The sequence below is a fragment of the Hippopotamus amphibius genome, chromosome 7 (assembly GCF_030028045.1).
Source record: "Hippopotamus amphibius kiboko isolate mHipAmp2 chromosome 7, mHipAmp2.hap2, whole genome shotgun sequence".
Classification (NCBI taxonomy): domain Eukaryota; kingdom Metazoa; phylum Chordata; class Mammalia; order Artiodactyla; family Hippopotamidae; genus Hippopotamus; species Hippopotamus amphibius.
The window spans coordinates 6938299-6961079 of NC_080192.1; the positions used below are offsets into that span (position 1 = coordinate 6938299).

Consider the following 22781-nt stretch of genomic DNA (forward strand, 5'->3'; position numbering starts at 1 on the left):
TACTTCATTGTCGTTTTGATTTGCATTTCTCTAATAATTAGTGATGTTGAGCAGCTTTTCAGGTGCCTCTTGGCCATCCCTATGTCTTCTTTGGAGAAATGCCTGTTTAGGTCTTCCGCCCATTTTTTGATTGGGTTGTCTGGTTTTTTGATATTGAGCTGGATGAACTGTTTATATATTTTGGAGATTAATCCCTTGTTCATTTCCTTTTTAGTGCTGAAAAACAGTCTATTGCCTGAATGTACCACAGTTTATCCACTCACCTACTGAGAAATCTCGGTTGTTCCAAGCTTTGGCAATTATGAATAAACCTGCTCTAAACATCAGTGTACAGGTTGTTTTTTGGGTAAGGAGTGGCCACACTGTCTTCCAAAGTGGCTGCACCATGTTGCATTCTCACCCGCGAGGAAAGAGACTTCCTGCTGCCCCACCTCGCTGTCAGCACGTGGTGGTCTCACTGTTCTGGATCCTGACCCTTCTCATAGGTGTGCCGTGGTGATGTATTTTTAAAAAGTGATTTTCAAGCCGTGGTTTGAAAACACAACAAAATTACCACCCTAACCGGGACGTGTACTGCTCCTAGTGTGAGGCGCGCTCACAGCGCTGTGCGGCCCAGCTCCGGAACTTTTTCATCCGGTCCAGCCAAGCCCTATTCCCAGAAAACTATGGGAGGGGCCGGCCCCGCGCCGCCCCGCCCCGCCCCGCCCCTGGCGTCGGCGTCGGCGTCGACAGGAGGACCTACCGACGCGGCCGCCCCGCTGGACCTCCACCGGGATCCCTGCGGGCCAGGTGGGCGGTACCGCGAGTCGGGTACCGGCTTCCGCTCCCGTCCCCCGGGAGAAGCGGGAATTGAGGGGTTGTCGCCGCGGGCGCCGCCAGGCGGTGGGGAAGGGCAGGGCGGGGGCGGGCAGCAAAGTGCCGCCAGCTTTCCCAGCGCTGCAGCTCCCTACCTGCTTTCTAGAGCTCTCTCCAAGGGCGCTGCGCCGCATCGCGTACGGCTCGCAGGGCTGCGGCTCCGTACTTGGGGGCTCCGGGGCCGGGCGCCCTCTGCTCCGCCATCTTGCTGACTTCACCCTGACTCAGACTCAGGTCTCGGTCCAGTTGGACCTGCCCCGCGACACGGAGAGGGGGGGCGGGGCGGGGAGGGGAGAGGAGGGGGGCGCATCCCTCCAGCACCAGCAGCTTCCCCAGGGCGGAAGCCAGCAAGGGCAGGCTGAGTATGTTTCTACAATAGTAAATTTCAGTAACTTGAATGCTGGCTCTCGTAGAAGTTGATGTCCAGTGTAGAGCTTGAGTTCTGAGATAGACCCCAATGGTGCTCTGTGACTCTGACCCCCTGGTGTGATCCCCTAGACTCCAGTGCCTTGGGGACCATAAAGCCACCTGCCTTACAGGGTGTGGGGAGGATGGGGAGTGAACAGCAGTGCCTGGCATGTGACTGCCAGGTAAACAGGCTAGGATTGCACAATGACTAAAAAAGGCCGTTGACCCCATGATTGCAGGTTTCCTGTAAGGCCTCCCTGTCCTGGACAATAGGCACCCAGTATCCCTAGGGCACTGCCTGAATTACAGGCATGTCTGTCACTGCCCTTCATGTGTCCATTGGAGTGACTGTTTGGGAGGGCATGACACATCCAAACCAAAGTGTAGATCGAGGCAATTTATCAAGGGCCACGGTGAAAAACCTGTGATGGACCATCCTGCCAGCCCCCCTCATACCACCTGATTCCCTGGCTGTCGGGGGTGGAAAGTTGCTGCCAACTGGGACAGGAACGTTCAACTGATCCCCGATGAGAGACCACAGGCTGCATCTGAGAAGTCCCCAGGCTGCCCATGGATCTTACCCTCTTGGTCTTTTGCGTGGCCTCAAACCTGGTCTCCCTGCCTCCTTGAGGCCCAAGAACCCCAGTTCCCCACAATCCAGTGCTCTGGCAGAATTGCAAATCCCCAGCCTGGAGCTGCCCCCATCCTGCTGCGTTGCAGTGGTGCTTTAGTCTGGCTGCCAGGTCACCTTGGCTTGCAGTGCCAGGCCAGCCAAAGTCCACCACAAACCAAACTCTGCTCCAGCCGGGGGCAATGTGCCCACAGCCCTCAAAGCAGGCCCTGCACTGCTGGCCTTGTGTGTCAGCTCTCAGGCTCCCACTCCTCCCCTTGGTCGTGAGCACCTTGAAGCAGGGCCCCACCATCGTCTTCCCATCGTGCTGCCAGTGCCCAGCCCAGCACCCAGCACAGGGTACATCTGGACAGGGTGGGAGAGAATCCAAGCCTTGGGCAAGGCAAGATGCAGGAAAGGCCGGATAAACTGAGGAAGGCCCAGTGGGGCCCCAACCAGCTACAGCCTCTGGCCCTGGGCCTGGCAGGAGAGTGGGGATGTGGGAAATTGGAAGGGGAGCAGCAGCTTTCAGAAACCAAGCAGGGACTGCAAATGTTGAAAGCCAATACCTGGAGACCACAAGCACCCTGGGAAGAACCTGGTCCTCTCACTGCTGGGCAGTGAGGCAGGACGGAGGGAACAGGAGCGGGGAATGGCTCCTCCAGGCAGTCCCTAAGCGAAGGGAGAGCACGTGCAGGACCCTGGAATACTCCAGCTGTTTTCAGAAGAGAGGTTGCCTCACATATGCCTGGGATGGGTGGGGGGGCTTGACCCCTACCCAGGAAATACCCCTTCCCTGCCCTCTGAGACCCTATGCCTTTACAATTGAATGGGTTTGGTCCATCAGCTTCAGGGATTTAAAAACTCAGCCTCAAGCCTCACCCCTTTTATTGGGAGGGTTCTGAGGCCAGCAGGCAGCAGCCCTGCCTGGTGTGATGTGATCACCCCGCTGCTTGGCGGGGACAAGAGGCTGAGCAAGAGGCAGGGCCTGGTCGCCATGATTCCAGCCTGGAGGTGGCACACACTGGTGCAGGGTAGTACCAAGGTTTGCACCTTTGTTTGAGGACTGGAACTACTGAAGGGGACCAGAGAGTCAGGGTTGGAAGGTATGGGCTGGATCCGTGGAGAGGGAGGAGGCCGGCGAAGGGAGAGGCTCCAGAATCCATTCCTTGTGGCCCTCAGCAGGCCTGCGAGGGTGAAAGAAATTATATCCCCGTCTGGTTTCCACCCCCTAGTCTTCTAGAGTTTGAAGAGCTGACGTTGAAGGGCAAATCAAAGAGGAGGAAGCCGGCCGGCTCCTCTGAGGACAGTGAGGACAGTCACAGCCTATGCTAAGCCACCCTAGTACTCTGAGCTTACTGGCATCCCAGGCAACAAGGTAAGGTGTACACCTGACATTTCTCCAAGTCGGGAAATGTGCATGGCACGAAGGAGGTTCATCACCTGGGTGTCCACGAGAGCAAGAAGGTCCAAAGGACCAATTTTACCCAGCTTAGGAAAGGGGCCCTGGGCCATCGGACTGGCTGGTCAGGGTGAGTAGGGAGCTCTGATAACTATGCTACTTCCTCCTCATCCCCCAACCCAGCACCCCACCCCTCCCCAATTCAAACTTGCCACAACCAGAACCAGGCAGAACTCAGGCAGAACCCAAGGAAGCTGAGCCAGCAGCCAGCCAGGTGGAGGCCCCCGGCATCACTGTGAGCAGCCTCCAGGTAGCGGCAGGTGGGTCAGGTCCAGGCAACCACTGAGAACCAGAGCACTTGTTGCTGGTCTCTGGGCGTGTAAGTGGTACATATGTGTTAATGTGTGTGGCTTTGTGGGCGTGTAAATATGCAAACATGTGAGTAATTGGTATGTGAATGTAAGTGTGGTTTGTGAGTGAGAGATTGTGTGTGTTGAGTGCACTAGTGTGAAGTGAGGGGACACCAAGTGCTCTATCCCCCACAGCAGTCCCTCTCCTCATGAGCACCTGCCTCCAGCCCTGGGCAAGTGCCACTAACACACTTGGGAGGTGAAGGCCACTCAGGAGGAGGCAGGTGACACACGGGAGGACACGGACACGTTCTGGGCGTGAGGCTGTGACCACATGAGAGTTGAGCCCAAAGTGACGGGTGGGTGGCAGCATCCAGTGAGAACACCCCTGATTCTTCCTCAGAATCTTACAGAGCTGGGAGTCAGGCTGGGCAGAGAGGAGGCCTTCTTGTGTCATCCGCCTCCCATCTGTAAGCACGTGGAGAGGGCAGGAGGCACAGTGGCCACCCGAGCACCTGACTTTCCCTGACCCTTCCCCGCACCATCTGGCAGCCCGGTCTCGCTGGCAAGTCGGCTCAGGGCTGAGAGCAAAGGCCAGTCTCAGCTCCTTTTGTAAAGAGGACCCACACTGGTTGAGCCCTGGAGGTGTAGTGAGAGGGCCCTGCCTGGCTTGGTCTTAGGTGCCTGGTGTGGTGAGGAGCCCAGCGCTTACTGAGGCAGCCATGCTGCTGACGGCGGATGCATTGGGGCCCCTGGCCGTGGCCGTGGTCCTCTTCCTGCTCTTGGTGGACCTGATGCACCGGCGCGCACGCTGGGCTGCACGCTACCCGCCAGGCCCCATGCCACTGCCTGGGCTGGGTAACCTGCTGCAGGTGAACTTCCAGGACACGCTTCTCAGCTTTAGGCAGGTAAGGAAGGTGGGGGTGGGAAGTGGGCAGCGGAGGTCCTAGGGACCCCACCTAGCAGCCGACACTGGGTGGTGGGTGAAGCCACAGGCTGGAAAAGGAACTGGGCCAAGAGGAGGAGGCAGATTTGAGAGGCTTCCTGAGGGAGGGCATTTGTTCAGGGCCAGAAAACAGTTTGGATTTTCCAAGCAGAGGTCAGAGATGGCGAAGCCCCGGGGGGTGGGGGAGTGCAACTTGGCGACAGGCTGTGGATTCAGTTGGCCAGCTGTTAAGTTATGTGAGCCTGAGTCCCTTATGACTACATCTGGAGGAAAGGTCTTGAGAATGGGGGAGAGGGGTCTGTTTAAATCAGGAAGTTGAGGTTGAAAGAGGTCCAGTGATCTGGTTCAAATCTTTTGCCACTGTGAGACCTTGGGCCTCACTGCTCCCCTCTATGAACCTCAGTTTCTTCACCTGTAAAATGGGATGCTACCTTGGTCCACTGAGAATTTTGGTGACCTTTGCACAGTCATAGGTGGGTGGTCTGCTCCAACTTGAGGTCCTCGACCATAGCGGAGGTAACGGCCAGGCTCACAAGACTGGATTAAATCCTTGCACAGCCTTGCTGCTGACAGGGGCCCAGGGAACCCCAAGGCTAATGCCATGAGCCTGGACCTGCAGCCTGGTGGGGCCTGGGCTTACCAAACGCCCTCGACCTTTCGCCTGCAGCTGCAGCGCCGCTTCGGGGACGTGTTCAGCCTGCAGCAGGTCTGGACGCCCGTGGTTGTCCTCAACGGGCTGGCGGCTGTGCAGGAGGCACTGGTGTACCGCAGCCAGGACACCTCCGACCGCCCGCCTTGGACCGTCTATGAGCACCTGGGTTACGGGCCGCGCTCTGAAGGCACGTGTTGGAGGGGCAGACCGCGTCCCGGCGGGGACTGGGCCAGCAGTGACCCGATACTTGCAGGGCCAAGTGGAGGCAGGGTGGTGGGCTTTCGGTGCAGGGAAGAGCCAGTGAATTTGAAGGGGAAGCAGGCGGAGAGAGGAGCCTGTGCCAAGGGGTTGGGGAGGAAGAGTGTGGGCGAGGCAGAGAGCGGGGCCTTACTAAGAGAGCGCGGCCCAGGGCCGTTGCGAGCACGAAGGGGACGTCAGGATGGGCAGGAAGGAGGACAAAGTCAGAGTGGGCGAGGCGGGGGAGGGCCAGGACCTTCCCAGAATGGGAAAGGGGGTCCCGGTGAGCACTGTAGAAACTGGAGGCCAGACCCGCCCGTCGCAGGGGAGAGTAGGCGAGCAATGCGGGCCGGCAGGGAGTGGGACCGGTCCCCAGCTGGAAGGGGGTGAAAGTGGGCGGGATTTGTTGGCAAGGGGAGGGTGAGGTTAGTGTGGGCGGATCAGGGCGGCGAGATCTGCCCCCAAAGGGGTGGCGGGTCTGTGTGAGGGGAGCGCAGGGCGGGGCGGGGCCAACCCGAGCCACGCCCGCGTGCTCGCCCCGCCCCCAGGTGTGATCCTGGCGCGCTATGGGAGCGCCTGGCGCGAGCAGCGGCGCTTCTCCGTGTCCACCCTGCGCAACTTTGGCCTGGGCAAGAAGTCACTGGAGCAGTGGGTGACCGAGGAGGCCTCGTGCCTCTGTGCCGCCTTCGCCGACCAGGCCGGTGAGTGCTGGGCCTGAGGACAAGGAACAGGTTTGGAGAGGCTGGGGAAGAGGTGATGGAGGCGACGGCCTGACACGCATCCTTCCCTCCCAGGACGCCCGTTTAGCCCCAGCGCCCTCCTGAATAAAGCGGTGAGCAACGTGATCGCCTCCCTGACCTTCGGGCGCCGCTTCGAATACGACGACCTTCTCATCCTTAAGCTCTTGGACGCATTGGAGGATAGCCTGAAGGAGGAGTATGGCTTCATGCGCCAGGTGCAGGAAGGCAGCTCCATGGGGGAGGCCTCCGCCCTGCAACGGGCCTCCCTGGAGGAGGATTTATGTAGAGGGCCAGAGGAGGAAAGGGCATTCCGGGAGAGGCAACTGCAAGAGACAAGGCCTTGAGGTGGAGAAATGACAGACAACACAGATGGGAGAGACTGGGAGAGGGCCTGGTGGCTTGGTGGGGGGGGGGGGGGGCTCCTTCACTGGAAGGCATGGGCACCCATGAGATGTAGATATGAGGTTTATCTTACTGGGCCCAGGGCCGAGAGAGGGGGGCAAGGCCGGAACTTAGGGAGGCCCCTGGTCAGTGGTCGGGACATCCTGGAGGCGGCTAGGACCTGACCGGCCAAGGTGACGGCCTGAGCCCCACACCTATGACCCGCACAGGTGCTGGAAGCAGTCCCGGTGCTCCTGCGTATCCCAGGGCTGGCTGCCAAGGCCTTCCCGGGGCAGAGGGCCTTCACTGCCCTGATTGATGAGCTGATCGCCGAGAACAGGATGACCCGGGACCAGGCCCAGCCACCCCGACACCTGACTGATGCCTTCCTGGACAAGGTGGAGGAGGTAAGGTGGCAGGGACAGGGATGTGGGCTGAGGGTTGAGGCCCCATGAGGCAAGCGCAGGCCTGTGTCTCACCCAGTGGCACCTGGGCTGACAGGAGCAGAGTAGGAGGCCAGGTGGGGGCTTCCTCCCTCTGTCCCTGAGCTTCTCTTGTCTGCACGGCCCAGGCCAAGGGGAACCCCGAGAGCAGCTTCAATGATGAGAACCTGCGCCTGGTGGTGGCTGACTTGTTCTCTGCCGGGATGGTCACCACCTCGACCACGCTGGCTTGGGCCCTCCTCCTTATGATCCTGCACCCAGACGTGCAGCGTAAGCCTAGTCCGGGGGCGGGGGGTTGGGGGTGGGTGAGGGAGGAGGGGGACCGCCTGAGGCCCCTGAGCTGGATTGGTTTGGCCTCCAGCAGCTCTGTGCAGAGGCTGGGCCCCAGCTCAGAGGTCACCGTGACCTCCTCCTCCGAGTGGGCACAGCCTTGCACAGGGGTCAGGAGGAGGTCGGAACCCAGCCCTTGGGTCTGACCACTGTGAGGATGCTTGTTTTTCCAGGACGTGTCCAACAGGAAATCGATGAGGTGATAGGGCAGGTGAGGCGCCCAGAGTTGGGGGATCAGGCCCTCATGCCCTTCACCATGGCCGTGGTCCATGAGGTGCAGCGCTTTGGGGACATCATCCCCCTGGGTGTGCCCCACATGACATCCTGTGACATCGAAGTGCAGGGCTTCCTCATCCCGAAGGTAGGCCTGCGGCTCCTCTCGCCGCAGCTCAGCACCACCTGCCACCTGGTAGCCGCCGTGTGGCCACTGCCAGGTGGGGCCAGGACTGGAATCCAAGCCACCCAGTCCTCGTTTGCACAGGCACTGAATGTCCCCGCCTGAGTGGGTGTGGGGATAAGAGCAGAGGCAGGGCTGGCCCTGTCCATTCAGAGCCCCCAGTCGGGTAGGGAAGACACCTAAAACGCGTCACAGAGGGCTGGAGGAGCCCGCTCCCTGAGGGACAGGTGGGAGGCAAGTCACTTCCCCTGCCATGGAGACAGGGAGGGTGCCGAGAAGCTTCTTGGGCTGAGGGTTACTTGAAGAGTCCGGATGTGCACAAGGCAGAGAATGTGGGCCCATGTGTGTTTGGTGGCAGGGGTCTGGGCACCCCCCAGTCCAGACCCCACCCATGCCAGACACTTCCTGCCAGGGGACGACGCTCATCACCAACCTGTCATCAGTGCTGAAGGATGAGACCGTCTGGAAGAAGCCCTTCCGCTTCCACCCGGAGCACTTCCTGGACGCCCAGGGCCGCTTCGTCAAGCAGGAGGCCTTCATACCCTTCTCAGCAGGTACCTGTGGGGTTCCCAGTTTGCTTCCCCGTCCTGGGGGAGTCTTGGAGGAGTGGAGCCCAGGCCCCCAGACTCACAGAGCCCCCATACCCACCTACAGGCCGCCGCTCATGCCTCGGGGAGCCCCTCGCCCGCATGGAGCTCTTCCTCTTCTTCACCAGCCTTCTGCAGCACTTCAGCTTCTCTGTGCCCGCTGGGCAGCCCCGCCCCAGCGACTGTGGTGCTTTTGCCTTCCTGGTGACCCCACCCCCCTACCAACTCTGTGCTGTGCCCCGCTAGAGGCGGGCACCAAGCCCCCAACGCGCCCCTCAGCAATAGCCCTGATGTACAATAAACCAGTCTGGTGGCTCCAACCTGGCTTGAGTCCAGCCAGGGCCCCTGACCTCCCTTGGCGGGAGGAATGCCTAGCCTTCCTAATGCTAATAAGGACTCCCCTTATTAGCCTGGAGCCCAGCCAAGGGCAGGGACTGCCATCCTCCTCCTGTGCCCACCCCACCCCCACCCCCCACCCCCAGTTTGTTCTGGACTGAGCACACAGGTACCACCCAAGGGCTTTTCATGACTGTCCGCTTACCTGAGTCTTAGGCAGACTCCCTGGTACATGGAGGTTCACAGCTCGGGACCACAGACACTCTGGGCAGAAGCCCCCCCCCTCCACCCCCCTTGTGTCTCCACCGCTGCCAGGCCACTTTTGCTTTCATGACAGTGAGCTCCCCGGCTCTTAGCATTCAGGGAACTTGGTGTGTCTCTGGGCACTGAGTGGAAGACCAGCCAGGGCCCCCTTCAGTCTCTAGCGAATCCACTGCTGTGGGCTCAGGGGCAGGAGGTGATGTTCCTGCAGCTTCTTGGGACCAGGAGCGTGGACGAAACTACGCTGAGTTTGGGGAAACTTGAGGCCCCTGAAAGGAGGCAGCGGGGCCTGCAGAAACAGCAGCTATGGATTTATTGGATACTTTGTCATTCGTGGCTCTGAGTCTTGGGGGTGTCACGGCCTGGGACCCAGCCCATCCAGAACCTCCTCAGGAGCTGCGGGACCCAGCCCCCAGAACTTTCCTCCGTGATGTCCACCTCAGAAGCCTCTGAAAAGCACAAACAGACGTGCCCCGTGTGTCCCGTGCTGGGAGGAACCTTTCCCCAGGGCCAGGGGAGGCTCTGGTGCCAGGGCAGCAGGTCAGCAGTGGTAAAAGGCTAGGCATTCCTCCCGCCCACGGGGAGTGGCCTCAAGTCCTGCCAACCCAAGAAGGAAGCAGGAGGCAGGGGCTCATTCAGGAAAGACCAGGCATCTGGCTGCCTGGGTGTCCTCCCTCCCCTCCCTGGGGCAGGAGGGGCAGGGAGGAGCTCAGCTCTCAGTGACCTCTGCAGGGTCACTGAGATTCGGGAGGAGGGAAGTCCTGCCACAGCAGGGTGGGGTCAGCTGTCTTACCAGAAGTATAGACAGCAATCTCCTTTCGGACCTTTTTGTTTTCCTGGGAAGGAAGAAGGGGCACGGTGGTGGGATGAGACAGGGTCTACATTGTACAGATGGGGAACTAGGCCTCACTTGACTTGTCGGGAAGTCAGGGGAGGCCAGGATTCAGATCCACTCTCGGCTCAGACCCTGCCTGCTCCTCTCAGCTCCTCACAGAGCTGTGGCTCCACCGGGATGGCAGGGTGGCTCAGTCATCTTGGGGAGGCCTCTGCTCCACCCATTGCCCTCCTTCCCTTCCCCAGGGCCTCTCTGCTCCCCCCTGCAGTGCCCTGGGGCTTCTCAGTAGGACCCATGCTGGGATGTTCCCATTGAGGCGCCAGGCTTCCTTACCTCCCAGCCTGGGGTCCCTGCCACCTCCTCCTCCTCAGACACCTCCTTCCCAGCAGGAATGGGCGAAGGAATGGCGTTGCCTGCTTCCTCCTCTGGGGACCTCATGTCCCCCTCATCCCCAAACAAGGTATCTGCCCCCTCCGGGGGGGCAGCATCATTCAGTTCTCCTGTTGCCTTGGGAGTCATGGCCTGCAGGGAGGGACAGGAGGTCAGAATGTGGGCAGAAAGACCCTCTGATCCCCTAACCCTTCCCTCTGTGCTCCACACTTGGAGTGTGTGTAGTTCTCTGTTTTCCAGGGAAGCCCCTCCCATCTCAGCTCAAGCTGTGTAGGGTTGTAAGTTTCCTAGGGGGGCCTTGCCTATCCCTGGGACCCCCGGCCATGAGCTGGGGCATCCGTGAGTCTCATGGAGCTCTGACAGGAGACAGCCCCAGCCCCGGGCCCTTCCAGAGCAGGCCTCACTTACCTCAGAGTCTTGTTTCTTCCCGCTCCAGACTCTGCGTCTCTACAGAGGGAAACAGGGGACGTGGCGTTCAGCTAGGAGTGTCGGGGAGTCCTTCCCCGCCTGGCCCATCCTCTTAACTATGTGTGCCTTCCCAAGGGTGCCTAGGACAGCCACCCCACCCCAGGGGAAGAGGAGTCCCCAGCCCTTACCCACCTGAATGGTCACAGGGTAGCACTTGTCTATCAGTCCCCACACTGGCCTTACAGTCTCCCCTATGGGCTGCATGATGGGGAGAAAGAGAGAGAGAGGGAAGGCTGAGCTGACATATGAAGGGCTCAGCTATGTACTAGTCCACTGTCACTGCCTGCTCGCAGACACCTAAAGACACCAAGGATTTAAGGAAAACTTCAAACAATGATTGGTGTCTTTAGAAAGATAAACTTGCATTCACAAAATAAGAATAGGCACTAAAATAGTAATGTTCAAACAACAACCTCCAATTCTTTAAAAACAAAAATATGATAGGATACTAGGAATTAAAAATCCAATCAAACTGTAGAAGATAGAGTAAAAAAAAGTATTTCCTGGAAAGAATGGAGAGATCAGGAGCTCCAACAGCTAAATCTTAGATCCTTCTGAAAGAGGGAACAGAGACAACAATCTTGGGTGGCAGGGAGAGCTACCAAAGAAATATGTTCATTTTTCATCACAATATTTTCCCAAAGATGAGAGACATCAGTTTCTAGAAGAGAAGGAATCACCAGTTGTCCAGGACAATGGATGAAGCCAGAGCCATCCCAGAGTATGTCATCAATAAATTTCAAAACACTGAGGATGAAAAGAACCTAACAACTTCCAAAGATATGAAGAAAAAAATCTGTTTTAGGAATTCAACTTTCATCAGACTTCAACACCAACCTTGAAACCAGAAGAAAATGAGGATCCTCAAAATCTGTTGGAAAATTATTTCTGGCCTAGAATTCTGTACCTATCCAAACTTAGTTAAATATGAATTAAGACCTCAGAAATGTAATCTCTCAAGACTACCCCTTAGGAAGCAACTGGAGGTTGTGCTCCCCCCAAACAGAGTAACATGGGCTCCCACACATGAAAGACGTGAAGCACTTCTCGGAATGACAGTGAAGGGAGATCCCAGGACAGCTGAGCAGCAGGCCTGGAGCATGTCCCGTCCAGATGGAAAGAGGAGGATGGAGGGCTCTGTGAGCTGTGTCTCCAGGGAGATGATCATATTGATAAACCACCTAGTTTGTCTAAGTGTATTGCAAAGAGATTAATTTTTTTGGTAGAGAGTTTGGATGAATTAATTATAAGTACAGAGAAAATTAAATTTTAAAAAAAGAGGAAAAAACAAAATTATACACAAGGAGTAATTACAGTACAGTACATGACTCAGGAATACTATTTAGTTCTAAAATGTAAACGCTTGACATTAATCTAAATACAATTACAGGGGCTTCCTAGGTGGTGCATTGGTTGAGAATCCACCTGCCAATGCAGGGGACATGGGTTCGATCCCTGCTCCAGGAAGATCCCACATGCCATGGAGCAACTAAGCCCGTGCACCACAACTATTGAGCCTGCGCTTTAGAGCCCGTGAGCCACAACTATTGAGCCCACGTGCTGCAACTACTGAAGCCCACGCTCCTAGAGCCTGTGCTCTGCAACAAGAGAAGCCACGGCAATGAGAAGCCCATGCACCACAACGAAGAGTAGCCCCCACTCACCGCAACTAAAAAGAAAGCCCGTGCACAGCAAAAAAAAAAAAAGACCCAACACAGCAAATTAAATAAATAAATAAAGTGAGAATGCCTTTTTAAAAAATTTAAAAAAAAATTTTTTTAAATAAATACAATTACAATGCAAGCCTATTAAAATGACTAGAAAAAAAGGTAAATGCTGGAAATGATTTGGAACACATGGAGCCTCTCATTGATGGTGAGAATGTAAAAATGGGTACCAGTCACTTTGGAAAGATTTTACAGTTTCCTACAAAACTAAATATACACTTACCACATGACCCCACAACCCCAGTGCTAGGTATTTACCTAAGTAAAGGGAAACCTATGTTCACACACAGCTTGTACATGAACATCTATAGTGGTTTTATCTGTAACTGCCAAAGACTAGAAACAACCCAAATATTTCTTACCTGGTGAATGGACAAACTGTGATACATCCTTACAACTGACAACTACTTAGCAATAAGAAGGAACAAACTACTGCTACACACAACTGGGTGGACCTCCAATGTACTGTGCTAAGTGAAAGAAACCAGACTCAAAAGACTACATACTGGGGAATTCCCTGGCTGTCCAGTGATTAGGACTCTGTGCTTCCACTGCAGGGGGGCCTGGGTTCAATCCCTTGTCTGGGAATTAAGATCCCAGAAGCCTGCTGCATGGTCAAATAAATAAAGACTGTATACTAGATATTTCCTTTTGTTTTTTTTTTTGTCTGCATTGCATCTTCATTGCACATGCGGGCTCCTCCCGACCAGGGATTGAACCCACATCCTCTGCATTGGAAGGCAGATTTTTAACTATGGACCACCAGCGAAGTTCCTGGATGTTTCAATTTATATGGCCATCTTGCAAAGGCAAAACTATGGGACCAAAAAGCTGTTCACTGGATGCCAGGGGCTGGGAGTGGGGAAGGATTGACTACAAGTGTGTATCGGGAAGTTTTTTGAAATGATGAAACTTTTCTGTATCCTGGTTGTGGTGGCAGTTACACAATTGTATACATTTGGCAAAACTCACAGAAATGTAGGCTAAAAAAATGGATTTCCCTCTGTATAAATAATACATTAATTTTTTTAAATGAATAAAAAGAGAAACTTCCTGGTGATACAGTGGTTAAGAATCTGCCTGCCAATGCAGGGGACATGGGTTTGATCCCTGGTCTGGGAAGATCCCACATGCCCCGGAGCAACTAAGCCTGTGTACCACAACTACTGAGCCTGCATGCTGCAACTACTGAAGCCTGCTCGCCTAGAGCCCGTGCTCTGCAACAAAAGAAGTCACCGCAATGAGGAGCCTGTGCACTGCAACGAAGAGTAGCCCCTACTTGCCACAACTAGAGAAAGCCTGCGCACAGCAATGAAGACCCAATGCAACCATAAATAAATAAATAACTCTTAAGAAAAAAAAGCAAAGAGCCCACTGTCGGAGAGGAACTTAAAAGCCGAAATGATGGAAAAGTCAGCAAAACAGTAAAAATGATACTTAAACATTTTTAACAATTGAAGACGTCATTACTCACATTAAAACATTTACAATGCCCAAAACTAGGGGATAACTGTACTGGAAGACTAGAGGAAGGCACAATGTCTGTTGGAGGTGGCAGGGGATGTGCAGCTGTTACAAGAGCTAAATCCCCATCTCTCATTGTAGGAATTCACTGGATAATGTTTAAATCTGAAAAATCAATACAAAGCAGGCTAAGCTTTCTATTTAGAACCATGGAAGCAAAATCAAAGACTTCAGCTAGAAAGTTGGAAGCTGGAAAGATTCTCACCCTGGGTTGTGGGAATTGTGGGTGAAGAGGGTTGGGACAAAAGGCAGCTAGTTTTTTGTTTCAAATCTTAAAACTTTGACTCATCAAACTATGTATACGCATATCTTTGATGGCAATAAAACTTTTTAAAATGAAAATCTGGTTAATAATAAAAAAAAAAACCAAAGGAAGCAACAAAGGACTCAGTGTCTCTAAGGCACATGGGCCTTCTTAGGAGCTCTCCAATCTCTGAATAGTCACTCCCTAAATATGTAGCACACACTTCTTCATGTTGCTGGGTCACAGATACGCTTGTCCCCATGAGAATCCTCTTTTCCCAATAGCACTAGATGGAGAGCAGGTGGCCTCCAGAGACCAGGTATGTGGCTCTGTCCTGTCACCTTGGGCAGCCTGGGTCTAGTCACTGTCCCTCTGGGAGCCTAAGTTTCCTCCTCTGTAAAGTGGGAGCTGCTGGGTTGCTGCAAGGTTTCAACAGATGGTCAACACCTAATCCAGCATGTGGCCCTTAGAGGGCATCCATTGGTGTTTTTCTGACAGAGGGCTGGGAGAAAGGGCTTCTGCTATAGGTTCCTGGACCTTGGACATCAGAGGGTATGTGACCCCAGGCAGATGTCCTGCTCACCACCACCCCATTCACATATGAGTGTATAACCATATCCCAGGGCTACTCACATGCGTCAGGGCTCATCTGTGCCTTTAGGTTTGTCTAGGTCACCACCCTGGAGCCCTGAGGTGACCATACAGCCAGCCCATGAGGGGTGGGGCCTCTTTTTGACACTTTGCTAAAAACACAGGTAATTTATCCCAAGCCCACAGATTCTCACACACACACACACACACACACACACACACACATACACACACACACACAGTTAGTTGATCATTTGAGATCAAGGGGTATGACCTCCATTTGTGCTACAGTGAGACAGTCCCTCTAGACTCTGACAGAGGTCCCTACCTGGGATGGCTCCCCAGCAATCTCGTGGTCAGGGGCTGTTTTCCCCACAGACCCCTGAAAATAGTAGTACACCACTCCTGTAGGTAGATGAAGAAAGACCAGTTAAAACATTTAAAAGAATGATGTAATTATTTTTAAAAGTCAGTATCTGCAATATCCCAGAAATTATATCCTTTTAAATTATTTTAATGTGTGATGAAAGATATTAGGTATTAACTTACAATGTGTGAGGGGACAGCTTTTCAAAGGTGTGCAAGCGGGACTTCCTAGGTGGTGCAGTGGGTAAGAGTCCGCCTGCCAATGCAGGGGACACAGGTTCGATCCCTGCCCTGGGAAGATACCACATGCTGCGGAGCAACTAAGCCCGTGCGCCACAGCTATTGAGCCTGTGCTCTGGAGCCTATGAGCCACAACTATTGAGCCCATGTGCCGCAACTACTGCAGCCCAGGCACCTAGGGCCCGTGCTCTGCAACAGGAGAGGCCACCGCAATGAGAAGCCTGTGCACCACAATGAAGAGTAACCCCCACTCGCCACAACTAGAGAAGGCCTGTGTGCAGCAACGAAGGCCCAACACAGCCAATTAAATAAATAAATAAATAAATAAATAAATAAATAAATAAATTTATTTTTAAAAAAAGGTATGCAAGCAAAAATTTGAAGATCACTGCTGCAGGACATTATTTGGTTGTATGCATTTTTTGGTTTGTTTGTGGGTTTGGAGGGGGGGTATGCATGGGTTTTAGAGTGAGATATCAAATCCCAGCCTCACCATGAAGGTCAGAGGGAAGAAAGGGAGAAGGCCAGTCTTGGCTCTTAGCGGTGTAACCAGCCCTGGGGAGCCAGGTACATGACAGTCTCAGGAGGGGCCTCTGGGAATCCCGGTGAGCAGCTGGAGACTGGGGCAGCTCTGAGACAAGAACCCATTCCTTGGGTCCTGCCGTCCTCCCCAGTCATCCCAGCACCCAGGCCCTTACCCGCGAGAATGAAGATCTGTACTACATACAGGAACGTGTATAGCCTGGAAGGAAAGCAGAGCTGAGTGTGAGGCTGGGGTCTTGTGCCCTCAACAGTGGGTTCTGGTTTTCCTCCCCAGTGCAAGCCCTGGGACCTATTCCACCAGCACGCGTCCAATCAATACTTGTGGATGAAGGAATCCATCAACTGTAATGGGGCTCAGCCTGGGGCCCCTGCTGACTTGCTGGCATGGCGCTACGCCTCCGCCTACTTAGAAAGCCAGACTCCGAGCCTGGAGCCCACAAGGACCCCCTGAGCCACGCCCTCCTCCTTTCCTTCTTTACTTGTTTACACAGGTCCATCCTGCCTCTCCAGCCAGAGACAGGGGCTTAGCCTTGGCTGGATGTTCATAGTTGTTCATTCAAGTGCTGGATTAGCTCTTCCCCCCACAGCCCTCCCCATGCCCTCCCTACTCTGGACTAACAGGTCCCACAACCTGGATTAGAAATAACATCCCACTGTCCATCCTCCTCTTCTAGGAGCCCTCCCTTGGGACAAACAGAGCATCTTTTTAAAGTTTTGTTGTTTTTATTTGTGTTTTTGGCTGTGCTGCGCTGCATGCAGGATAGTTCCCCAACCAGGGATCGGACCTGGGCCTCCGCGGTGAAAGTGCCAAATCCTAACTACCAGGCCACCAGGGAGCTCCCTCAAACAGAGCATCTTGGCACTGCCAGGATGATGGCTCCCTGCCTACACACACACACACACACACACACACACACACACACAGAAGCATGTCCCACCTGTCAGTACCAGGCCCTCTACTCTGACCCTGAGTCCCAGAGACACTATAACAGACAGCAGACAGTCAGGGAAAAGGGAATACAGAACCCTATTTTCTCTTCCTTGTGGGACCAAGTGAGGGATCCCCTTTCCTGGTCTTTCAGGGCATGGTAACAGGGCCCACCTAAACTTTACCTCTCTCTCTGGCAGCACAGACCAAACACCATTTTCAGTCTACGAAGAAAAGATGCCAACAGTCAATGCGTTACATAGGCCCAGGTCCTGGTGGTCTTTTACTCTGTGGCTTATAGGGATTGCAATGGGCTAGAGGAAGTTGGGGGAATGGCAGAACCTCCACCATCAGTGTTCAACCAGGGGAGAGCTGTGCTGGTCATAGCTGGAGGCTAAACTCAGGATGGAGAGGGCTAGCACTAGGAGCTTGCAGAAGGCTCAGGAATTTCTCCCAAGACTTCAGAGCCCCAAACAAAAGCTGGTTTTGGTTTCAGTGTCCTCAGAGCTGGGAAAGTAGGTCCCAGGGAATCAGGATGGGGAAAGCGGGGTTAGGAGAGTATTAGGAAAAAGGTATAGATCTATTGAACATTTGGTATAAAATGACCCCAGGTGTAGGTGGCTAATTATAATAGTAAATGAAAATTATTAAAAATTACCAACAGTTTAAAGTATTTTTTGTGTTATGCAGGATTATTGTGGAATAATCTTAGGAGTACTGGGGGAGATTTCCTAGCCTCCTCAAAAATACCCTTTCAGTCTGCAATTCCAACTTCCAGATTGAATTGCATATAAACTGACACCATAGTAAAGTCAAGGTCTCCAGGGTGAGGTGGACCTCAATGTGACCTGGTGAGCCTTCTCTGTTTCCCAAGTGAGTTCCCCATTCTCTGCAGGGAGCATTTCTGAATCTCTCTTTAAAACTCCAGCCCCTCCTCTGCCTTCCTCACTTTCACCAGGGAACACAGGCACTAGCAGATGGGAGTTCCCTAGACTTTCTGCCACCAAACTCCCCCATTCTCTGCTTCTCACAGGTCATCTCCTCTTCAGGGAAGGAGGCTGCACCCCCTCACTGGGGCCAGCCCCCTCTTGTACTCCATTCATCTGGTCTTCTCACAACCTGTGTGTTTGGGGGTCCCCCCTCTCACTTGTACATTCAGCCTTTCCTTTTCTGGCCTCTTCCTGTCAGTATTTAAACATGTCGCTCTTCTCTTCCACTAAGAAAGAAAAGGCTTCTCCCTTGAACCCATATCCCTTCTCCAGATACCGTCCTCACTGTCCCTACCCTTCACACCAGTCTCCTTGAGAGAGCTGTCTACAGTACATGTCTTCACTCCTCTCCACCTCTCCCTCACTCCACAACCCACTTCAGTCTGTTTCTGTCCCCACTGACCTCTGAAGCCTCTCTCACCAAGGTCACCAATACACTTCTAGTCACCAAATCCAGTGAGCCTTTTTTGGGTCTCAGCTCACTTCATCTCTCTGCAGGGCACTATATCAGCTCCTTCACACTGAATCATCTTCTCTGAGAATATTGCTGGCAATATATTCAACAGTAAGCTTTTAAGTCATTTATAACTTGGTGTGAGCAAAGTTATCAGGGTTTTGCTGAGGGAAGGTTTGGAGGAGAGAAAGGAGTCCTGAGTGAGAGAAGAAGAGGGGGAAAGAGGGACACGTCAAGTAGGAAGGGATGCAGAAAAGGTAGGCTAGGAGTTGTAAAGACAACTTTCACCTGCTTGGGTGGTTTACTGAGGGCAGCCTTTTGAAACTGCTTACCAGATCTACCAAGCTTGATAATGTTAGTGATCTGCAGGGTAGCCTTTGACCATATCAGTGTACAGGCAGCCTACTCACCTTCCCTGAGGCTCTGGAACTGAGCCTGAGAAGGGCGCTGGAGCTCAGCTAAGTCTGGGAGTCCAGTGCACAGCCCCTCCCCTTCACAGGAGAGCAGTGTCTGTGTGTGACATCATGTCTTAGGGGGCTTTATGACAGGACAACCTCTCCAACATTGGCCAGAAGCTTGTCATTGCCTCAGGGTGGCTTTAAATCCCTACCAGTCAGAGGCAGCACCTTTGTAGGTAACTCTTCGATTCCATTCAATGCCATCAATGCTGCTTGGGCACCCACAAGGTGCCTAGCTCTGTGCAAAGTCCTGTAGGGACACAAAGACATAAAGGTGTGTAAGACTCAGTCTTGTCACATAACACATTAATCTTGTTTTTGAAATAAAAAACAAGAACACAGCCTGACCATTTCTTAGTTTCATCCATTTATTCAACCAGTATCTGCTAAGCTTTCATTTTGGTCCAGGAATAATGCTGAGGGGATAGAAAGGTAAACAGGTGACACAGAGACTGCCCTTGAGGAGCCTGAAGACGTCAAATAGACATCTTCTGATTCAAGACAATACCTTTCATACCTTCCCCAAATTACTATAAATGTAACTAAATAATAATTACAAAACTATGGTAGTTAAAACTGAAGAATGCCTTAGTTTCACATACACATGAAATATTTACCAAGAAAGACCATATTCTCTACCATGAAACAAGCCTCTATAATTTGAAAGTAATTTAAGTAATTTGAGGTACATTCTTTGACCACATGGAATTAAGTTATAAGTTAGTAACAGAAAGATCCCAGAAAAATCTCCAAATATTTGGAAACTAAACAACACACTTTTATAGGTGTGTTGTGAAATAGGGAGTTCCCTGGCAGTCCAGTAGTTAAAACTCTGTGCTCACTGCTGAGGGCTCAGGTTCAATCTTTGGTCAGGGAACTAACTCTGACCAGGGTTATTCATCTATATATAAATAAATATATATCAAAAGGAAATTTAGAAAGCAGTTTGAACTGAATGAAAAGAAAAAAAAATATATCAAAATTTGTGGGATGCAGCTAAAGCAGTACATAGAAGGAAATTTATAGCACTAAAACACCTATATTAGAAAATAAGAAATGTCTCTAGAAAACAAACTTATGGTTACCAAAGGGGAAAGAGGGTGGGGGAGGGATAAATTAGGAGTTTGGGATTAGCAGATACAAACTACTATATATAAAACAGATAAACATGGGACTTCCCTGGTGGTCCAGCAGTTAAGACTCTGTGCTTCCACTGCAGGGAGTGAGGGTTCCATCTCTGGCCAGGGAACTAAGATCCTGTATGCTGCATTGCGCAGCCAAAAAAAAAAAAAAAAGATGAACAACAAGGTCCTACTGTATAGGACAGGAAATTGTATTCAATATCCTGTAATAAACTGTAATGGAAAAGAATACAAAAAAGAGTATGGGGACTTCCTAGGTGGCGCAGTGGGTAAGAATCCACCTGCCAATGCAGGGGACATGGGTTCGATCCCTGCCCCGGGAAGATACCACATGCCGAGGAGCAACTAAGCTCGTGCGCCACAACTATTGAGTCTGCACTCTAGAGCTCGTGAGCCACAACTATTGGGCCCATGTGCTGCAAATACTGAAGCCCACACGCCTCGAGCCTGTGCTCTACAAGAGAGGCCACCGCAATGAGAAGCCCATGCACCACAATGAAGAGTAGCCCCCACTCGCCACAACTAGAGAAGGCCCGTGTGCAGCAACGAAGACCCAACACAGCCAATTAAATAAATAAATAAACAAATAAATAAATAAATAAATAAATAAAAAAGAGTATGTATAACTGAACCACTTTGCTGTACACCAGAAACTAACACAACACTGTAAATCAACTATACTTCAATAAATAAATCAATTAAAAAAGAAAATAAGAAATGTCTGAAATCAATGACCTCAGTTTCTATTTTAAGAAACTAGAAATGAAAGAGCAAATAAAAGCCAAAGCAAGCACAAGAAATTTTGAAAAGCAGAGTGAAAAGAAATGAAATAGAAAACAAAGAAAAGAAAAAAGTCAATAAAACCAAAAGATCAACAAAATGTACAATCCTCTAGAGAGACTAGATCAGGAAAAAAATAAATAAGATGTAAATGATCAATATCAAGAATGATAAAGGTGAGTGAAGCAGATTCTATAGATACTAAAATAAGGGAACATTATGAACAATGCTATGGCAATAAGTTTGACAATGTAGATGAAATGGACAAAATCTTTAAAAGACAGAAAAGTACCAAAGCTCATATAAGAAGAAATATATAACCTGAATAACTCTATATCTATTAAAGACATTGAATTTATTTAACTTTCCCACAAAGAAAACTTCAGGTCCACATGGCTTTACTAGTAAATTCTACCAAACTTTTGAGGAAGAAATAATACCAATTCTACACAAACTTCCAGAAAAAAAGGAGGAAGTACTTCCCATCTCATTCTATGAGGGCAGCATTATCTGATATCAAAACCAGACAAAGATGATACAAGAAAACTACAAAACAACATGCTTCATAAACATTGATACAAATAGTATTAACAAAATTTTATCAAATTGAAACTAACAACATATTAAAAGATAATACATCATTACCAAAGGAGTTTACCCTCAGGAATGCAAGGTTGCTTCAACATTCAAAAACTAATCAATATTATTCACAATATTAATAGACTGAAAAACTAAAATCATATGATTATCTCAACAGACGCATAAAAAACATTTGGCAAAATCAGCATCTGTTACTGAAAGCAATCTCCCAGCAAACTAGGGGTAGTTGGAACATCCTCAACCTGAAGAAGGACATCTATGAAAAACTTAGAGCTAACAATATACCTGGTGGTAAAATACTGAATGTTTTCCCGTTAATTCAGGAATAAGGCAAGGATGCCTGCCCTCATTGCTTCTACACAACATTGTACTGGAAGTTTTAGACAGTGAACTAAGTTGAGAAATAGAAGTAATTGTCCCTTACACCATCAGTAAACCTACCACACTCCTGAATGGGGCAATGATGTCAAAGAAAAAGCATAACATCAGACTTTCCTTCCCATGCCTAATCTAGTCCAGTAATCAACCTAACATTTGAAAATCTAATTTATTATCACTTGTTGATTTTTTTCCTGAAGTCAAATTGTATACTTTAAGCAACAGATTTCCAGAGTCAGAACCTCATGACTGAGATGATTCAGCCCTTTACATATACAACTTACAAAACTATTTGTTAATTTCATAAAAGAGTTATAACATTTTCTCCATCAATTTATGCTGCAAATTGCAAGCGAGACAAAAACCTTTCACTTGTATCTGCATCATAATGTTGCTCATTGATTATACTAAGGTTTTTCAAATCTGATACGATCAGCCATTAAATGACGATCACCTCTCAATGAACTACAAAGATTACAAACAAAAATGAGAAAATAAAAGAGAGAAGTAAAAGGTAATGAGACTGGCAAGGAAGAAGTAAAACTGCATTTTGAAGACAACATGATTGTGTATAAAATCCTATGGGGTCATCCAAAAGCTACTAGAATCTAGCAAAGTGAAGGATATGAGATCAATCAATAAAAATCAATTGTATTTGCTGTGAACTTAAAATTGCTCTAAAAAATGTATTAAAAATCAATTGCCGGGCCTCTCTGGTGGCTCAGTGGTTAAGAATCCGCTTACCAATGCAGGGGACATGGGTTCAATCCCTGGTCTGGGAAGATCGCATATGACATGGAACAAATAAGCCCATGTACCACAACTAGTGAACCTGAGCTCTAGAGCCTGAGAGCCACAGCTATTGAGCCCACATGCCACAACTACTGAAGCCCATATGCCTAGAGCTTGTGCTCTGCAACAAGAGAAGCCACTGCAATGAGAAGCCCACACACCGCAATGAAGAGTAGCCCCCACTGTTGCAACTAGAGAAAGCCTGCCAATTTATTTATTTATTGGCTGCCAAGACCCAACGCAGCCAATAAATAAAGAAATTAATTAATTAATTAAAAAAATCAATTGTTCATAGCAATGAACAATTGGGAATTGAAAACTTTAAAATACTTTATTACGGCATCAAAAAATATGAAATACTCTGACAAAAAATATGTGGGAGATCTGTACACTAAAA

The 22781-nt window shown here is 50.9% G+C and overlaps 2 protein-coding genes across 5 annotated transcripts; one reads left to right on the plus strand and one right to left on the minus strand.

Annotated features, from left to right (window-relative positions):
* The first annotated feature begins 684 nt into the window (after nt 1-684).
* Nucleotides 685-8658, plus strand: LOC130856825 (cytochrome P450 2D14). 3 transcript variants are annotated; one of them, XM_057741719.1, is made up of 11 exons: nt 685-789; nt 3109-3251; nt 4306-4533; nt 5239-5410; nt 6009-6161; nt 6255-6415; nt 6812-6988; nt 7153-7294; nt 7528-7565; nt 8164-8305; nt 8406-8658. In XM_057741719.1, the coding sequence occupies exons 3-11, from the start codon at nt 4348-4350 to the stop codon at nt 8582-8584; spliced, it is 1350 nt and encodes a 449-aa protein (XP_057597702.1). In that variant the 5' UTR covers nt 685-789; nt 3109-3251; nt 4306-4347; the 3' UTR covers nt 8585-8658. The 3 variants fall into 3 exon arrangements, with proteins under 3 accessions (XP_057597702.1, XP_057597700.1, XP_057597701.1); XM_057741717.1 differs by having other exon boundaries at nt 689-789; nt 7528-7715; XM_057741718.1 differs by lacking the exon at nt 3109-3251 and having other exon boundaries at nt 715-789; nt 7528-7715.
* A 331-nt stretch (nt 8659-8989) lies between these two features.
* Nucleotides 8990-19046, minus strand: LOC130856826 (uncharacterized). Of its 2 annotated transcripts, XM_057741720.1 has the most exons (9): nt 18845-19046; nt 16977-17015; nt 16019-16062; nt 15043-15119; nt 10761-10826; nt 10569-10607; nt 10104-10292; nt 9729-9771; nt 8990-9384 (listed from the first exon to the last, which is right to left on the minus strand). In XM_057741720.1, the coding sequence occupies exons 2-9, from the start codon at nt 17006-17008 to the stop codon at nt 9263-9265; spliced, it is 612 nt and encodes a 203-aa protein (XP_057597703.1). In that variant the 5' UTR covers nt 17009-17015; nt 18845-19046; the 3' UTR covers nt 8990-9262. The 2 variants fall into 2 exon arrangements, with proteins under 2 accessions (XP_057597703.1, XP_057597704.1); XM_057741721.1 differs by lacking the exons at nt 16019-16062; nt 16977-17015; nt 18845-19046 and adding an exon at nt 13830-13984 and having other exon boundaries at nt 15043-15087.
* Nucleotides 19047-22781: the final 3735 nt, after the last annotated feature.

Coding starts and splice junctions, on each gene's coding strand:
- LOC130856825 (XM_057741717.1), top strand. CDS start 4,348: ATGCTGCTGACGGCGGATGCATTGGGGCCCCTGGCCGTGGCCGTGGTC. Junction 6,162..6,254: donor CGCCTTCGCCGACCAGGCCG/GTGAGTGCTGGG, acceptor CTTCCCTCCCAG/GACGCCCGTTTAGCCCCAGC. Junction 7,716..8,163: donor AGGGCTTCCTCATCCCGAAG/GTAGGCCTGCGG, acceptor ACTTCCTGCCAG/GGGACGACGCTCATCACCAA.
- LOC130856826 (XM_057741720.1), bottom strand. CDS start 17,008: ATGGTGTTTGGTCTGTGCTGCCAGAGAGAGAG. Junction 10,293..10,568: donor GGAAGAAACAAGACTCTGAG/GTAAGTGAGGCC, acceptor CCCTCCCTGCAG/GCCATGACTCCCAAGGCAAC. Junction 9,772..10,103: donor CAGGGACCCCAGGCTGGGAG/GTAAGGAAGCCT, acceptor CTTCCTTCCCAG/GAAAACAAAAAGGTCCGAAA.